The sequence below is a fragment of the Aedes albopictus genome, chromosome 2, assembly GCF_035046485.1.
Source record: "Aedes albopictus strain Foshan chromosome 2, AalbF5, whole genome shotgun sequence".
NCBI classification, from domain to species: domain Eukaryota; kingdom Metazoa; phylum Arthropoda; class Insecta; order Diptera; family Culicidae; genus Aedes; species Aedes albopictus.
The window spans coordinates 489,166,667-489,181,519 of record NC_085137.1 but is presented as its reverse complement, the minus strand read 5'-3'; the positions used below and the strand labels follow the sequence as shown (position 1 = coordinate 489,181,519).

The following is a 14,853-nucleotide window of genomic DNA, read 5'->3' as shown; positions in this document are numbered from 1 at the left end:
CCGGAACCGGCTCCGGATGTCCCGCCGGAAGTAGTTCAATATAAAAGTGAACCAAACCCTTGACCAAACCCATGCATGCGACACATCAAATAGCGACTTTTTCGATAACCTGGTGAACAGTAAGCAGGAAAATAGCCAGCAGAGACTACCGGTAGTGCTCTAGAACCAGTTCCGGATGTCCCGCTGGAAGTGGTCAAATGTAAAAGTGAACCAAATCCATGCATGCAACACATCAAATCGTGGCTCTTTAGATAACCTGATAAACGGTTAGCAAGAAAATGATTTCGAACCATATTTGAGACAACCATTAGTGTTCTGGAACCGGTTCCGGATGTCTGGCTGGAAGTGGTCAAATGCATATAAGAGCCAAACCGATGCATGCGACATATCAAACCACGGCTTTTTCGATAACCTGATGAACGGTTTACAAAAAAATAGTCTCAGATCACATTAGAGACTACGGATAGAACCCGTTTTGTATGCTCTGCCAGAATGACCAAAATGTAAAATGAATCAAATCCATGCCTGCACATCAATTTTCGGCTTGTCAGAAAACTTGTTGAACAGTTAGCAAGAGACTAGTCTTAGACCATATTTGAGACAATAGGTACAGTCTTGGAACCGGTTCCGGGTATCTCACAGGAAGTGGTAAAAACAGTGAAAATTATCAATGCAAGCGATAAATATGTGTAAGAGAACAAGACCTTGACAAAACTGATGCAGGCTCATCAAATCACATCTTCTCATATTCCTGAGGTATACATATACAGTAGAATGGGGGTTCCATTAGAAAATTGAAATTGAATCGCATCAACCTCGAGCCAAGTTTTCCAATCCCCTTTTGCGTCTAAAATTGCTGCGCAAAATTTTGATCCGACTGATTGCTCCTCGCGCTCTGCGATATGGTTCTAATTTGAATTGGATTCAATTCGAAAAATTTCACTTGCTTCCGTTTTGTGGTCAAATTTTTTGAATCTAGTAATCAATGATAATAAAATATACAGTAGTCTGAAGTGTTCAGGAAAAAAATTATCGAAGACTGTAAAGTGATTTTTGGCTGTGAAATAAATTATATTTAAGCTTGTTATTATCGTCTTGGTATTGATGGTATTCCAGTAATAGTAAAGGTGATCACGCAGTCAACTAAGAGGTCTGATATTTTTCAGCTCTGCCTGTACATTGAACATAAAACCGGAAATATGTGCCATCAGTAACTCGATGTTGGCTTGGATTCTTGCTTTTATAAATAAATTATTCACAGGATTCAGGATGCATACGTCGACGGGAAGATCATGAGTACATATTCGACGAGAAAGGCACTATCACCACTAGGTGGATTAATCCGGGTTTTTTTTTGTTTTGAGAAGCTATTTTAGTATTTTGTATTGAGCAAAACATAATCAATAAGCTTTCGACAGTTTAGATGAAAGTTTCTTTCTGTAAATTCCAAAACATTCGCACTGGGAAAGGTCTTGACACAGAGAGTTGTGGTTACGTGTGTGGTCTTGAGGTTACGTTCAAAGATTTTCTTCGCATTTATTTAATGGAATATTTTTCAGTGTTTGAAATGTCTTTTGCTAATCTTTTACGTCATTTTCACCCCAAAAGAATACTACTGAGTTTTTTTTATTCCTATTCCTCCAAATAAAATTTAATATTCCAGAAATTACTTCATCAATTTTACCAAGTATTTTTTCAGAATGTTTTGCTAGATTGCCTTCAGAAAATCTTTCAAAACATATTTCAGTAATTTTTTCTAGGGATTTCTTTGAAAAATTCTCCAAGAATTCCTCTAGAAAAATTCTTAGAAACTCATTCAGGGATCCTTAAAAAACACAAATAAAAAATTCTTCTGCAGATTTTTCTTGAAATTTCTTTAAGGAATTTCTAAATTCCATCAGAAATTCTTCCAGGGAGGCTTTCAGGCAGTTATCTAGGAGTTTATTCTGAAATTAGTCAAAGGATTTGTCCAGATTTTTTTCCAAGAATTTTATTGAATAATCTTCCACAATATCTTAAGAGTTCCAAAATTTTCTTTGGAATTCTTCTAGAGATATGTACCTGCAAAAGTATATTTAAGGATTAGGTACCTAGGAACACTTCAATAGATTTTCTCAGTAATTCCGCCATAAATTCCTATGGAAAACCTTGCAGAGATTCCGTTAGAAATCCGAAGAATCCCTTTAGAAATTCTTCCAGGGATTTTTTCTAGAAAATCTTCCATGGCTTTCTTTAGAAATCCGACTAAAGTTTTCTTCTGAACGTCACCTATAGATTTCTTTAAAAATAAGAAATCTATTACATCGCTTAGAAACTCTTCCGTTCCGAAATTGTTTCATGCTTACTAAGGATTGCTCCATATATTTCTGCTAAAATTCTGAGAACAGGTTTCTTCATGAATTTTCTTATAAACTCTTCCAGCAAACCGTAAATTTGGAATTCATTCAGAAATTTGTCCAGATATTCCGTTAGAAAATCTGCCTTTGATTTCATCCAAAATATCTTCAATGGTTTTTATGAAAGTCTTTTATGGATTCTTTCGAAACTTCCTCCAGGGATTTCCTCATAAAACCTCTTAGGGATTTTTTTTCTAATTCTCAAAAAATACTTAAGAAACTTTTTCAGTAATGCCTTTAAAAAGTTCTTTCAAGTACATGTGTTCTTTCTTAAATTCTTTCAGTTGTTCTTTACAAATTCTTACAGGCATTCCATCAGGCATTTCTTCATAAATTACTAAACGAATTCCTGCAAGAGTTACTCCATGAATTCCATTGGGAATTCTTCCTGAAATTTCTCCAGGATTTTCATTTAGTATTCCTCTGGATATATTTGCTGAAATTCCTTTAGAGATTTTTGCATAATTTAATCCAATGATTCCAGCAGGAATTCTTCCAGAGAATAAAAACCTCTGTAGAGATTCCTTCAGGAATTTCTCCTGGTATTCTTCCATGTCCATGGTTTATCCAATGATTACTGAAAAATTTCTTTCAGATTTTCTGAGAAATATTTTGATTTAACTTCAGAAGAAACCTTTGGTATTTTTTATGGAAAAAGTCAGGTAAAACCAATTTTACTAATCGCCGAAAATTGGTTAAATAGTTCGTTTGAGGATTCCTGAAAACCCGTGAAACTCAATTGAGTACAAAACAAACGAAAATTAAAAAAGTACTGTAAGATTACCTGTAGAAAATTATGCATAATGTATTTATATTATGAATCTGAAATATCACTTCTAATTATTGAGCTGGTCTTAGTGAGATTCTTGAAATGCAAAATGTGTTTGTACTAATGCTTGCATAAAAGAAAAAGATTTCGCATATTTTTTGGCTAACTCCAATTGAAATTCCTACAGAAACTACACGAATGAAAAATACTATAAGAAAATTAAAACAAAATCGAAGGAAATATGTTTTTTCGAAACACCAAAATACAACTTTTGAAGAAAATTTGAATAAAAAGAAAAACTACATATTTAGACAAATTAACAATGTCTAATTGTCGTGGGGCGCCAACCTGGACGCTTGCCAAGGGTGCCATGGGACCACGCCACGGCTCTCTTACTGCTTTGGGAACTTTTTCGGTAATGATTTGGAAATTTCTTCGGCAATTTTTTTTATAGATATCCCTCAAGAATTTCTTTGAAAACATTTTCGGCATTTCTTCCAGACTTACATCCCTTAGAACTTGCTCCCTCTGCAATTCCTGTTGGAACTCATCGTAATACTCTATCAGAAATTCTTTTGATGATTTTGCCAACAATTCCTTTAAGAATTTTGCTGGCATGGTATTTGGAAAATTGTTCGGTAATTTCTTAGAAAATTCCTCAAGCAATTCTTTGGAAATTTATCCCAAAATTTATTCGGCATATTTTCTGAGAATCCCTTTAAGCAAAAATGTTTTTAATACTTTGAACTTTTAGTGGCTACGCAGTCTTTATTCTTGAAACGGGTTTATTATCTACCCAACGTTTCGGCACTTAGGGATGGTGCCTTCATCAGGGGGAACTGGAATTTAGTTAGTTGATTATTTGTATCTTAACTAGTTTTGTTTGACTTACAATAATGTTCTCGTTTCGTCTCTCGTGTTTCGGCTAACTTTAACTGTCCTGACTCTAATTGTTTGGTACATGCTATGGGGTAGATTTGTCTGGTTAGTTATTTTAAATTTTACTTGTCACTTTTTGTCTATAAATTAATTAATTCTTACACTCAATAACACTTCGGTGAACTTATGTGGACTTTTTGCTAATGGCGCAATTCTTCTTATTATCTATTAGTCTATTTTTAAATGGTGGTCTTGATGCCCTATCTGCATATTGTCATTCTTCGGTGGTCTGCGATTTCTTACTAGATTTGTCTCGTCGATAGATAGTCTTGATGTCGTGCAACAAACCAGCATATGTTGTATTGAGTCCATCAGTGTCTGTCCGTTTGTTCACCGTTTTATCTGTGTTAGTGATGTGGCACATTTCAAGAAATGGGAGTGTGGAAGGTTTATGGCTATGGTCTATAATATTGGTGTGGTCAAGTTGAAATCTGTGGTTCTGTGTTATACAATGTTCTATTAGGGCTGTGGTGGTTTCTATTAGTGCTATTTGGGCTTCATTTGTGTGTGTATGTTCTTCATCGTTCATCAATTTGTCAAGTTTGTTTACATTAGCTCTATGTCCAGTTAATCGTTTTCGCAAATTGTTCCTCGTCATACCGATGTAACATGCATCACAATCGTTACAAGGTATTTTATATATAATGTTACTAATTTCGTCTTTTTTTACAGGGAATTTGATTTTGGAGTGGAGGTTTTTGACAGTTCTGTGTTGTCGTGTGGCGATAGTGATCTCTGGGTAATCCTTAGACAGAATTTTTGTGACACGGTCGGAGAGAGATGGGACGTATGGAATGGAACGATAAATTGGTTGCTGTGTTGTGCTTACTGTTTGGTTTTGCCTATGTGGATTTTCGGTTTCATCTTCGGTGCCGTGCGTGGGATGCCTCATCGGATTGGTGATGTGATGATCGGGTATGCTGTCTTCAGTTTGGTGGTTTGTTGGTGATGTTAGGTCTTGGTGGGGGATATGCTGGGGTACAGTGTGGTTTATGGTGGGTTGATCTGGTAGTTGGTTGGGTGGCTGGCACAATGGCTGGCTCGGTGGGCGACTGGGTAGCTGACACGATGGTTGGCTGGGTGGGAGGTTGGGTGGCTGACATGATGGTTGGCTGGGTGGGTGGTTGGGTGGCTGACACGATGGTTGGCTGGGATCATCATTCGGGAGTTCAGTGATCGATGCTGTTGGAATTTCATCTACGTTGTTTTGCCTCCGTTTGTTTATGTAGAGGTTTAACAACCGGTTGATGAGTTGCTTGGGATAGTTGTTCCTTAGCAGATGTTGGTGAATTATCGTCCCTATTTCATTCATTGATTTATTTCGCGTTAGCGAGCAAACTCTATGAATGAAATTGTTCGCTACGTTTATTTTATGCTTCGGTTGGTGGAAGGAGTTGTAGTTCAGCATACGTCCCGATGCGATTGGCTTGGCATACCATTCCGTAGCTAGAGTTTGGTCCTGGTTGCGGATGACGGTCATATCTAGGAATGGCAACCTCCGTTCGTTTTCTGCTTCGATGGTGAATTGCAGTCTTGGTTCTACCTTGTTGAACGCTACCAGTACCTGTTGTTCGGTGTTCTGAGGAATCGCCATGAAGATGTCGTCCACATATTTCTTGAAGATGGTGATCTCGAATGGTAGAGATTCCATAGCTGCATCGATGACCGAATCTAGAACTATGTCTGCCAGGATGGGCGAGAGTGGGCTGCCCATTGCTGTTCCGAATGTCTGCTTATAGAATTGCCCATCGTAGCAGAAGTAGCTGGCCTCCATAACGAACTCCACAATTTCCAGGAATAGGTCCAGATTTATGTTGGTGTCGATTTCATTCCATCTGTGTATTATGTTCCTGGTGACTAACCATCGTGGGACATTTGTGAACAATGAAGTTACATCAAGAGAGATTATGATGTAACCTTCTGGTAGTTTGATGTTGTTCACTTCGTCGCAAAATTCGAATGAGCTTCTCGTGCTATATCGGCTGTGTAGCGAGTTTTGCAGAATGTTTGCGATGTATTTGGCTAGCTTGTATGTGGGTGCCGTTATGTTTGGTATGACCGGCCGGAGTGGAAGGTCTTGTTTGTGAGCCTTCGGCTGTCCATAGATTCTAGGGCAGATGGAGTTGTTGGCCTTCAGCTCGTTCGCTGTCCTGTTATCAATGAGGTGTAGGTCTTTGAGCCTCTTGATTATGTTATTGTTCCCATTTTGGAACCGAGTCGTGGGATCAGCGCGCAGCTTTTCGTAGGTAGTCGTGTCGTTGACCAATGCTTGCATATTTCGGTCATAGTCCTCTCTCAGCATGATGACCGTCCTATTCCCCTTGTCGGCGGATAGAACGCATACTTCTGGGTGTGCACGGAGGAACTGCTTCGTTGTGTTCGTTGCCCGTTCACAGAAAGTGGTAGTACTATCTCTGAGCTCTACCATAGAGTGAAAGCCGTGAATGAAGTTCTGCGTTGCATTCACTACTTTGCATCGATTTCGGTTTTGCACATTTGCCGAAACGTTGGGTAGATAATAAACCCGTTTCAAGAATAAAGACTGCGTAGCCACTAAAAGTTCAAAGTTAAGAATTTCAGTCGATCCTTGAAAGTAATACTTACAATGGCAGTTGCACAATCTACATTCTTCCGGTACATTGACGAAAATTTTGGACATAACACGGTGGAAACTATGAAATCATACGCTACAAACAACAAGAAATTAGCGCATCTTGAAAGCCGAAAATCGTTCCTCGTCCAGTGTAGACGACAAGGTGTATTTCCGAGGCACATCATCAACTCATTCAAGTGTGTTCACGAGCTTCTGGCTGACAATGGACCATACATCAATAAAATCGACCGCACCATCAGAAGGTTCAAAAAGGCGATTTTGAATCTCGAAATAAAACAGACGTTCCACAAAATAAGGGAGACTACTAAAGATATGGACGGAATAATGGGCAACATACGCTCACTCACAAGCGACAGCGTAGCCGAGGAATACTCGACCACACAGCGAGCAGCGTACAATAAATGGCTAAGAAAGAAGGACGGGGAAACTGCTAGGAAGGTCACCAAAATAGTACGAGAACTGAACGATAACGGTACAGGAGAACCGTCTTATAACGAACGAGCAATCCTCAATGCAACAGGCGTAGACATCCCAGCAGAAACTCTCCACCTCCTCAGCCTAGGCCCGAAATTCGCCCTGCCAACCACTTCGCCATCCCAGGTTCCGTTCTACCATTTCCTTGCAGACACGGAGCGCATTCTGCTCACTAATGGGGACCAAAATGTGCAAAACCGAAATCGATGCAAAGTAGTGAATGCAACGCAGAACTTCATTCACGGCTTTCACTCTATGGTAGAGCTCAGAGATAGTACTACCACTTTCTGTGAACGGGCAACGAACACAACGAAGCAGTTCCTCCGTGCACACCCAGAAGTATGCGTTCTATCTGCCGACAAGGGGAATAGGACGGTCATCATGCTGAGAGAGGACTATGACCGAAAAATGCAAGCATTGGTCAACGACACGACTACCTACGAAAAGCTGCGCGCTGATCCCACGACTCGGTTCCAAAATGGGAACAATAACATAATCAAGAGGCTCAAAGACCTACACCTCATTGATAACAGGACAGCGAACGAGCTGAAGGCCAACAACTCCATCTGCCCTAGAATCTATGGACAGCCGAAGGCTCACAAACAAGACCTTCCACTCCGGCCGGTCATACCAAACATAACGGCACCCACATACAAGCTAGCCAAATACATCGCAAACATTCTGCAAAACTCGCTACACAGCCGATATAGCACGAGAAGCTCATTCGAATTTTGCGACGAAGTGAACAACATCAAACTACCAGAAGGTTACATCATAATCTCTCTTGATGTAACTTCATTGTTCACAAATGTCCCACGATGGTTAGTCACCAGGAACATAATACACAGATGGAATGAAATCGACACCAACATAAATCTGGACCTATTCCTGGAAATTGTGGAGTTCGTTATGGAGGCCAGCTACTTCTGCTACGATGGGCAATTCTATAAGCAGACATTCGGAACAGCAATGGGCAGCCCACTCTCGCCCATCCTGGCAGACATAGTTCTAGATTCGGTCATCGATGCAGCTATGGAATCTCTACCATTCGAGATCACCATCTTCAAGAAATATGTGGACGACATCTTCATGGCGATTCCTCAGAACACCGAACAACAGGTACTGGTAGCGTTCAACAAGGTAGAACCAAGACTGCAATTCACCATCGAAGCAGAAAACGAACGGAGGTTGCCATTCCTAGATATGACCGTCATCCGCAACCAGGACCAAACTCTAGCTACGGAATGGTATGCCAAGCCAATCGCATCGGGACGTATGCTGAACTACAACTCCTTCCACCAACCGAAGCATAAAATAAACGTAGCGAACAATTTCATTCATAGAGTTTGCTCGCTAACGCGAAATAAATCAATGAATGAAATAGGGACGATAATTCACCAACATCTGCTAAGGAACAACTATCCCAAGCAACTCATCAACCGGTTGTTAAACCTCTACATAAACAAACGGAGGCAAAACAACGTAGATGAAATTCCAACAGCATCGATCACTGAACTCCCGAATGATGATCCCAGCCAACCATCGTGTCAGCCACCCAACCACCCACCCAGCCAACCATCATGTCAGCCACCCAACCTCCCACCCAGCCAACCATCGTGTCAGCTACCCAGTCGCCCACCGAGCCAGCCATTGTGCCAGCCACCCAACCAACTACCAGATCAACCCACCATAAACCACACTGTACCCCAGCATATCCCCCACCAAGACCTAACATCACCAACAAACCACCAAACTGAAGACAGCATACCCGATCATCACATCACCAATCCGATGAGGCATCCCACGCACGGCACCGAAGATGAAACCGAAAATCCACATAGGCAAAACCAAACAGTAAGCACAACACAGCAACCAATTTATCGTTCCATTCCATACGTCCCATCTCTCTCCGACCGTGTCACAAAAATTCTGTCTAAGGATTACCCAGAGATCACTATCGCCACACGACAACACAGAACTGTCAAAAACCTCCACTCCAAAATCAAATTCCCTGTAAAAAAAGACGAAATTAGTAACATTATATATAAAATACCTTGTAACGATTGTGATGCATGTTACATCGGTATGACGAGGAACAATTTGCGAAAACGATTAACTGGACATAGAGCTAATGTAAACAAACTTGACAAATTGATGAACGATGAAGAACATACACACACAAATGAAGCCCAAATAGCACTAATAGAAACCACCACAGCCCTAATAGAACATTGTATAACACAGAACCACAGATTTCAACTTGACCACACCAATATTATAGACCATAGCCATAAACCTTCCACACTCCCATTTCTTGAAATGTGCCACATCACTAACACAGATAAAACGGTGAACAAACGGACAGACACTGATGGACTCAATACAACATATGCTGGTTTGTTGCACGACATCAAGACTATCTATCGACGAGACAAATCTAGTAAGAAATCGCAGACCACCGAAGAATGACAATATGCAGATAGGGCATCAAGACCACCATTTAAAAATAGACTAATAGATAATAAGAAGAATTGCGCCATTAGCAAAAAGTCCACATAAGTTCACCGAAGTGTTATTGAGTGTAAGAATTAATTAATTTATAGACAAAAAGTGACAAGTAAAATTTAAAATAACTAACCAGACAAATCTACCCCATAGCATGTACCAAACAATTAGAGTCAGGACAGTTAAAGTTAGCCGAAACACGAGAGACGAAACGAGAACATTATTGTAAGTCAAACAAAACTAGTTAAGATACAAATAATCAACTAACTAAATTCCAGTTCCCCCTGATGAAGGCACCATCCCTAAGTGCCGAAACGTTGGGTAGATAATAAACCCGTTTCAAGAATAAAGACTGCGTAGCCACTAAAAGTTCAAAGTTAAGAATTTCAGTCGATCCTTGAAAGTAGTTTTTAATACTTGTGGAAAGTTCCATGGAAATGTCATCGGTATTTCCTTTGGAATATTAATTTAGCATTGGTTCAGCTCCCATTTTCTTCGAAAAGCTTCCATAATTTCTTCAGGAATGCCTTTAATAGTTCTTCTTAGAGTTCTTGAGATATTCCCAAAAGAAATGCTGGATAAATTTCCATCAAAATTACCCAAGAAATTTCTAAAACTGTTGCCAATGTTTTGTTAACTTCTTATGAAATTTTGATGGAAATGTATCCAAAAATTTCTTTGGGAATTTCTTCGGTTTTTTTTTTTAATTGAGAATCCCTTCGAAAATTTCTTTGCAAATTGATTCGGTAACTCAATTTTAAAATTTTTCGGCTATTGTTTTTGAAATCACAATTCCGTTGTAAATTGAGAATTTTTGAATTTCCAGAGGAACTGTCAGAGGATTTGCAAAGGAATGGGCGAAGAAATTCACAAAGAAATAGCCGAAAAAATCTCCTAAGAATATACAAAAGATTTTTTTTTTTTTCGTTTAAAAGGACTTTACCCAAAAGGGCATTCGTCTCTGAATTTATTTCATTTTATTTCGAAAGTACAATTGCAGTTTTTTCTATAAGTTTCTTATTTGCTTTTATAATACGGTCTAGCCTCTTACTTTGATAAGTATACCACTCTTCGTAAGGTATATTAATTTCATTAACATCTGGGTTTTCTGGGGTACAATCCATGTCACTTGTTTCCGATTTGTCCGGGTCTGAAGCTCGTTCTCGTTTGCGCTTTTTCTCCGAAAGTGCACCGTTTGAGTTGCCAGCCTTATTGTTTTCCATTTCGCTTTGTTGTTGCTGCGACGGCGGCGGCGGCGGTGGCGACGGGACCGGCGGCTGCTGCTGCGGTGGTGGCTGCTTCTGCTGCTCTGCATGTCGCGATGGACCAGATACATCGCTGGTTGTTGTTATCTTTTTGGATGTGGCTTCCGAACACTTCATTTTTGGATGTGCTTTGTGGCCGCAGTGTAAACAGGTGGCAATTTGGGATTTATAGGTTACCATACTCATATCATCTCCTAAGCGAATATAAGACGGAATCGGTTCCTTCAACTCTATTCTAACAACTCGTACTCCATTTAGCGTTCCTGAGAAGTATTTTTTCCATACCTCCCTAACGACGGATTTAACTTTGCCATACTTCTTCATGTACTCCGCTACTTCGGCATTTGACATGTCCGGTGGTAGATCATGCACTCTTACATTGATTGCCATATCCTCAAGAAATACAGGAATAATGTATTTTTTCTTCTCCACCTCTAAGTAGTGCTTCATGTTGTGGGCGGAAGCTAGGCGCTCTGCTGCTTCCAAGCTGACCATTTCAATCAGCGTCTGGTGACGGATACTGTGCATCTGGAGATTTCTCACCATTGACATATCCAGTTTCAATTGATCACGGATGAATTTTTGCACTTCTGCTGGGCTGGGACGTTTGGGTAGTACGTTGAAATCAACGACTATCGTGTTTTTTCGAGATATGCCCATTGTTAGTACTCTAACAATAGCACCACGCAAAGATCGATAGCAAAAAGGCAACCGAACCGATCGAGAGCTAGCTGACAACTGACAAAAGAAATTATGAAAGGAATTCCCATGGAATTCCAAAAATAATTGTTTAAGAAACTTCTAAATTAACTGCCTAGGGAATTTTCAGAGGAATTATCGAAAAAGCTTCCAATGAGTTTGCCGAAGATCTGGAAGGAATTACTGTAAGATTTTCCACACCTGAACACCGAAGTGATTCTCAAAGGAATCGTCGAAAAAATCATCGATGATGCAGCCAAAGGAATTCCCTAAGAAATTTCCAAATAAATTAAAAAAAAATAATGCTGAAAAAAATATGGACATATTGCGAAGCATTTTTTACAAGCAGTAACTATAAACACAATGAATTAAAAAATAACTTCAAAAGAAATTATCATGAAATTGCCAAAGAAGTTTGTAAAGAAACCGACAAAGGAATTGTGGAAGGAAATTCAGATGAGTTCCCGTTGAAATTTCAGAACAAATTTCCAATGAAATTGCTGATACAAAAACCATGCTCGTCGTATACAGCGCGAGTGCGGTGAAGTTTTAGGGTCAATGGTTAAAATTAATCACCCAGACCACTGCCAGAAACGAAAAACTGATACACATTTCATATAGCGTCTCAAGATAATCCCATTTGGAGGGTCCTAAACTAATAGATCAGCAAAAACATATTTTTTAGTGTTTTGATTATAGAATATAAGTCCAAAACGTCAATACGTAAAATAATTAATGAAGTCATTTCGTTTGTTGCTTTAGATTTATTCAAAAGCGCCATTAACAAATGTTGGAATTATCGAGTGAAGTTTTAATTTTAAGCTACTATCAAGGAAAAATTCTAGGGGGTGCCAAATTCATTCTAGGGGGTGCCAGGCACCCCTGGAACCCCCCCTAGCTACGCCAATGCAAGAAAGTTAGTTTATAAATTAGTCATTCAAACTGAACTGGTCATGAGGCATTGGGCGAGGTGCAAGATTAAACTTGATCAATAGAAATAGATTGAAACTGTACTACGAGCTATTTGTACAATTATCTATGCTGATACCCAGTTTTTTGAAGGGCTTTGAAATCCTTTTTAGCATCTCAAACAGTACTGTAGTGCAAATGAGCGAATTAATACATCAACGGTTTTACGAGCCCACTAAAACCGGCTACCAACCTATAAAAAGCCCTTACGTTACAAAAGAAAACACTAGGAACGACGAGTGAAATTATGCACCCATCTCATAAAACTGCCAGCCAGCCAGCCAGCGAAAGGCAATTGTCTTCCCGAGCTGAGCGTGCCGAAAGACACTTAAGCCCCCGCCATCGCACCGTCACGTCGTTTGCCGTATTGTAGTTATCCGTGCCGTGTTCATGCTTGGGAGCAGAGCATTATGCTCTCACGACAATGAATGCCGTATAGCTAGCATATTCTTTTCTATTCCAGCTCGTAAAGTACGGGAATCCCAAGCAAAGGCGGATAACAAAGTGATATCACTTTGATAATAAACTGTGTTATCAGTGTTATCATTTTCTTATTTTTGTTATCATCTTTTTCAATTGATGATAACCAGATGATAACAAATTTAGTTATCGATAATTTTGGTCTATCGCGATAACATAAAAATACTAAATGATAACAAAATATGTTATCTGTTTCCAAACGCACATTTCAAAGCTTTCCCAAAACTGAGAGTCTGATGAACCTCGAATCTAAAAATAGATTCCGCTTTCTACTTTCTGCAGTACGAAAGCGTAGCCTTTTATTACTCACACACTCAATGAATCCCGTTGGTATAGGGGCTATCGGCTGCGACCGACAATCACTCGATCAGGGCTCGAGACCCGCCTGGGCGCAATAGTTGAAAACATTGGTTATAAATTATAAGAAACTTTTGTCAATAGGTGACGATGTCGGTAAAGTAGTTTTTTACTATTTTGGTCGATGAAATAGCTCTAAATGATAACTAAGTGATAACAAAACCAGATATCAGTCAGATGTATTTTTTCATGTTGATAACTGAACGAAATGTTGAACAAAATATTGTATAACACAATTAGTTATCAACTTGAACTCAATGATAACTTAACTTCTTATCATTTTGGTATTCGAGAAGTAAATATGAGTTATCGTTTTTGTTATGTTGGCCCTTAATTCAACCTAAATGATAACAAACTCAATTATCAAACGAATGATAACTAGGTAACAGAATTTGTTATCATTTTGTTATCCGCCTTTGCTCGGGATGCTATCCAAACTCTACTGTACGGAGCGGAAACGTTAAAAGAAGCATTATGTCTCCAGCGTACACGCTAACGCCGCTCAGCACTAAAGTGCATAATTTCCAGACTACACCAAAAATTTGTAACCTTGCACATTCACAAAATCAGCTCCTGTGTTCACAAAATCGTTAAATTCGCAAAACATTTTGTACGGCAATCTAGGTAGGTTTACTAATGACCTTGGGAAACAAAAAAATTATCGACATTTCGCATCTAGACGAGTGTTTTTGAGAATGTGTAACTGTTACACATTTTTGTGTGGTCTGGAAATTATGCACTTATGAGTAGGGCTTACACATTCTAGGTGCTGAGTGGTTTTAGCGTGTAGGTACCTATAGTTGCAGCGTTGGTGCAAGGCTGCTGTAGAAGTACCGGAAACGAGAGTAGAAGGTAGAAGACACATTAATGATAAGCATTTCGGTAAGGTTGGTATGGGTATGGATGCAGTGATTGTTTGGCCTTGGCCGACACCGGAATGTGTTGTGCATCCAGTAATTGTGAGACGTAAAATAAATAAACAAATCCGATCGTGTAGAGCGAGATTTTATTAGTTTTTCGTACGCTGTTCTGAAGAATTAAATCATGACTTGTCTCATATTATGACTTGTCAACATGACTATAGCGCACTTAAGGACAAATATCTTGAAACGTTGCACCTGAACTTCAAAACTTGTAAAAATCTCAAAATGTGAACTTTCAATGAAAGAGTAATTTTTATTTTATTCTTTGTTGCTTGTCTAAGCTCAAAAATATAAGAATATCTGGTGCAATGGCTTTTATGAAATTTGTTCAGTTAAAATCCTGAGTAAGTATGAGGGTCGGCCATTTTGGCGGCCATCTTGACATTCTAATGAGCTTGTCCTTAAAATACTTTGGGTTGCTCATCCTAAGAAGGGAACGAGAGGCAATATGTAAAATTGTCTT

General features: G+C 39.3%; 3 protein-coding genes across 7 annotated transcripts in view; 2 read left to right on the top strand and 1 right to left on the bottom strand.

Moving 5' to 3' along the window:
- Window positions 1–14,853, top strand: part of LOC109423294 (rap guanine nucleotide exchange factor 4) — a 957,479-nt gene that overhangs the window by 555,940 nt on the left and 386,686 nt on the right. The window lies entirely within an intron of this gene.
- On the bottom strand, window positions 3,903–6,532 carry LOC134288937 (uncharacterized). Its single transcript, XM_062854868.1, has 2 exons — window positions 4,058–6,532; window positions 3,903–4,004 (listed from the first exon to the last, which is right to left on the bottom strand). The coding sequence occupies exon 1, from the start codon at window positions 6,530–6,532 to the stop codon at window positions 4,319–4,321; it is 2,214 nt and encodes a 737-aa protein (XP_062710852.1). The 3' UTR covers window positions 3,903–4,004; window positions 4,058–4,318.
- Window positions 6,647–10,112, top strand: LOC134288669 (uncharacterized). 3 transcript variants are annotated; one of them, XM_062854197.1, is made up of 3 exons: window positions 6,647–9,773; window positions 9,851–9,922; window positions 9,976–10,112. In XM_062854197.1, the coding sequence occupies exon 1, from the start codon at window positions 6,710–6,712 to the stop codon at window positions 9,659–9,661; it is 2,952 nt and encodes a 983-aa protein (XP_062710181.1). In that variant the 5' UTR covers window positions 6,647–6,709; the 3' UTR covers window positions 9,662–9,773; window positions 9,851–9,922; window positions 9,976–10,112. The 3 variants fall into 3 exon arrangements, with proteins under 3 accessions (XP_062710181.1, XP_062710179.1, XP_062710180.1); XM_062854195.1 differs by having other exon boundaries at window positions 6,647–9,922; XM_062854196.1 differs by having other exon boundaries at window positions 9,851–10,102.

Bases quoted from the DNA above. Each gene is read 5' to 3' on its own strand.
- LOC134288669 (XM_062854197.1), top strand. From the start codon at position 6,710: ATGGCAGTTGCACAATCTACATTCTTCCGGTACATTGACGAAAATTTT.
- LOC134288937 (XM_062854868.1), bottom strand. From the start codon at position 6,532: ATGGTAGAGCTCAGAGATAGTACTACCACTTTCTGTGAACGGGCAACG.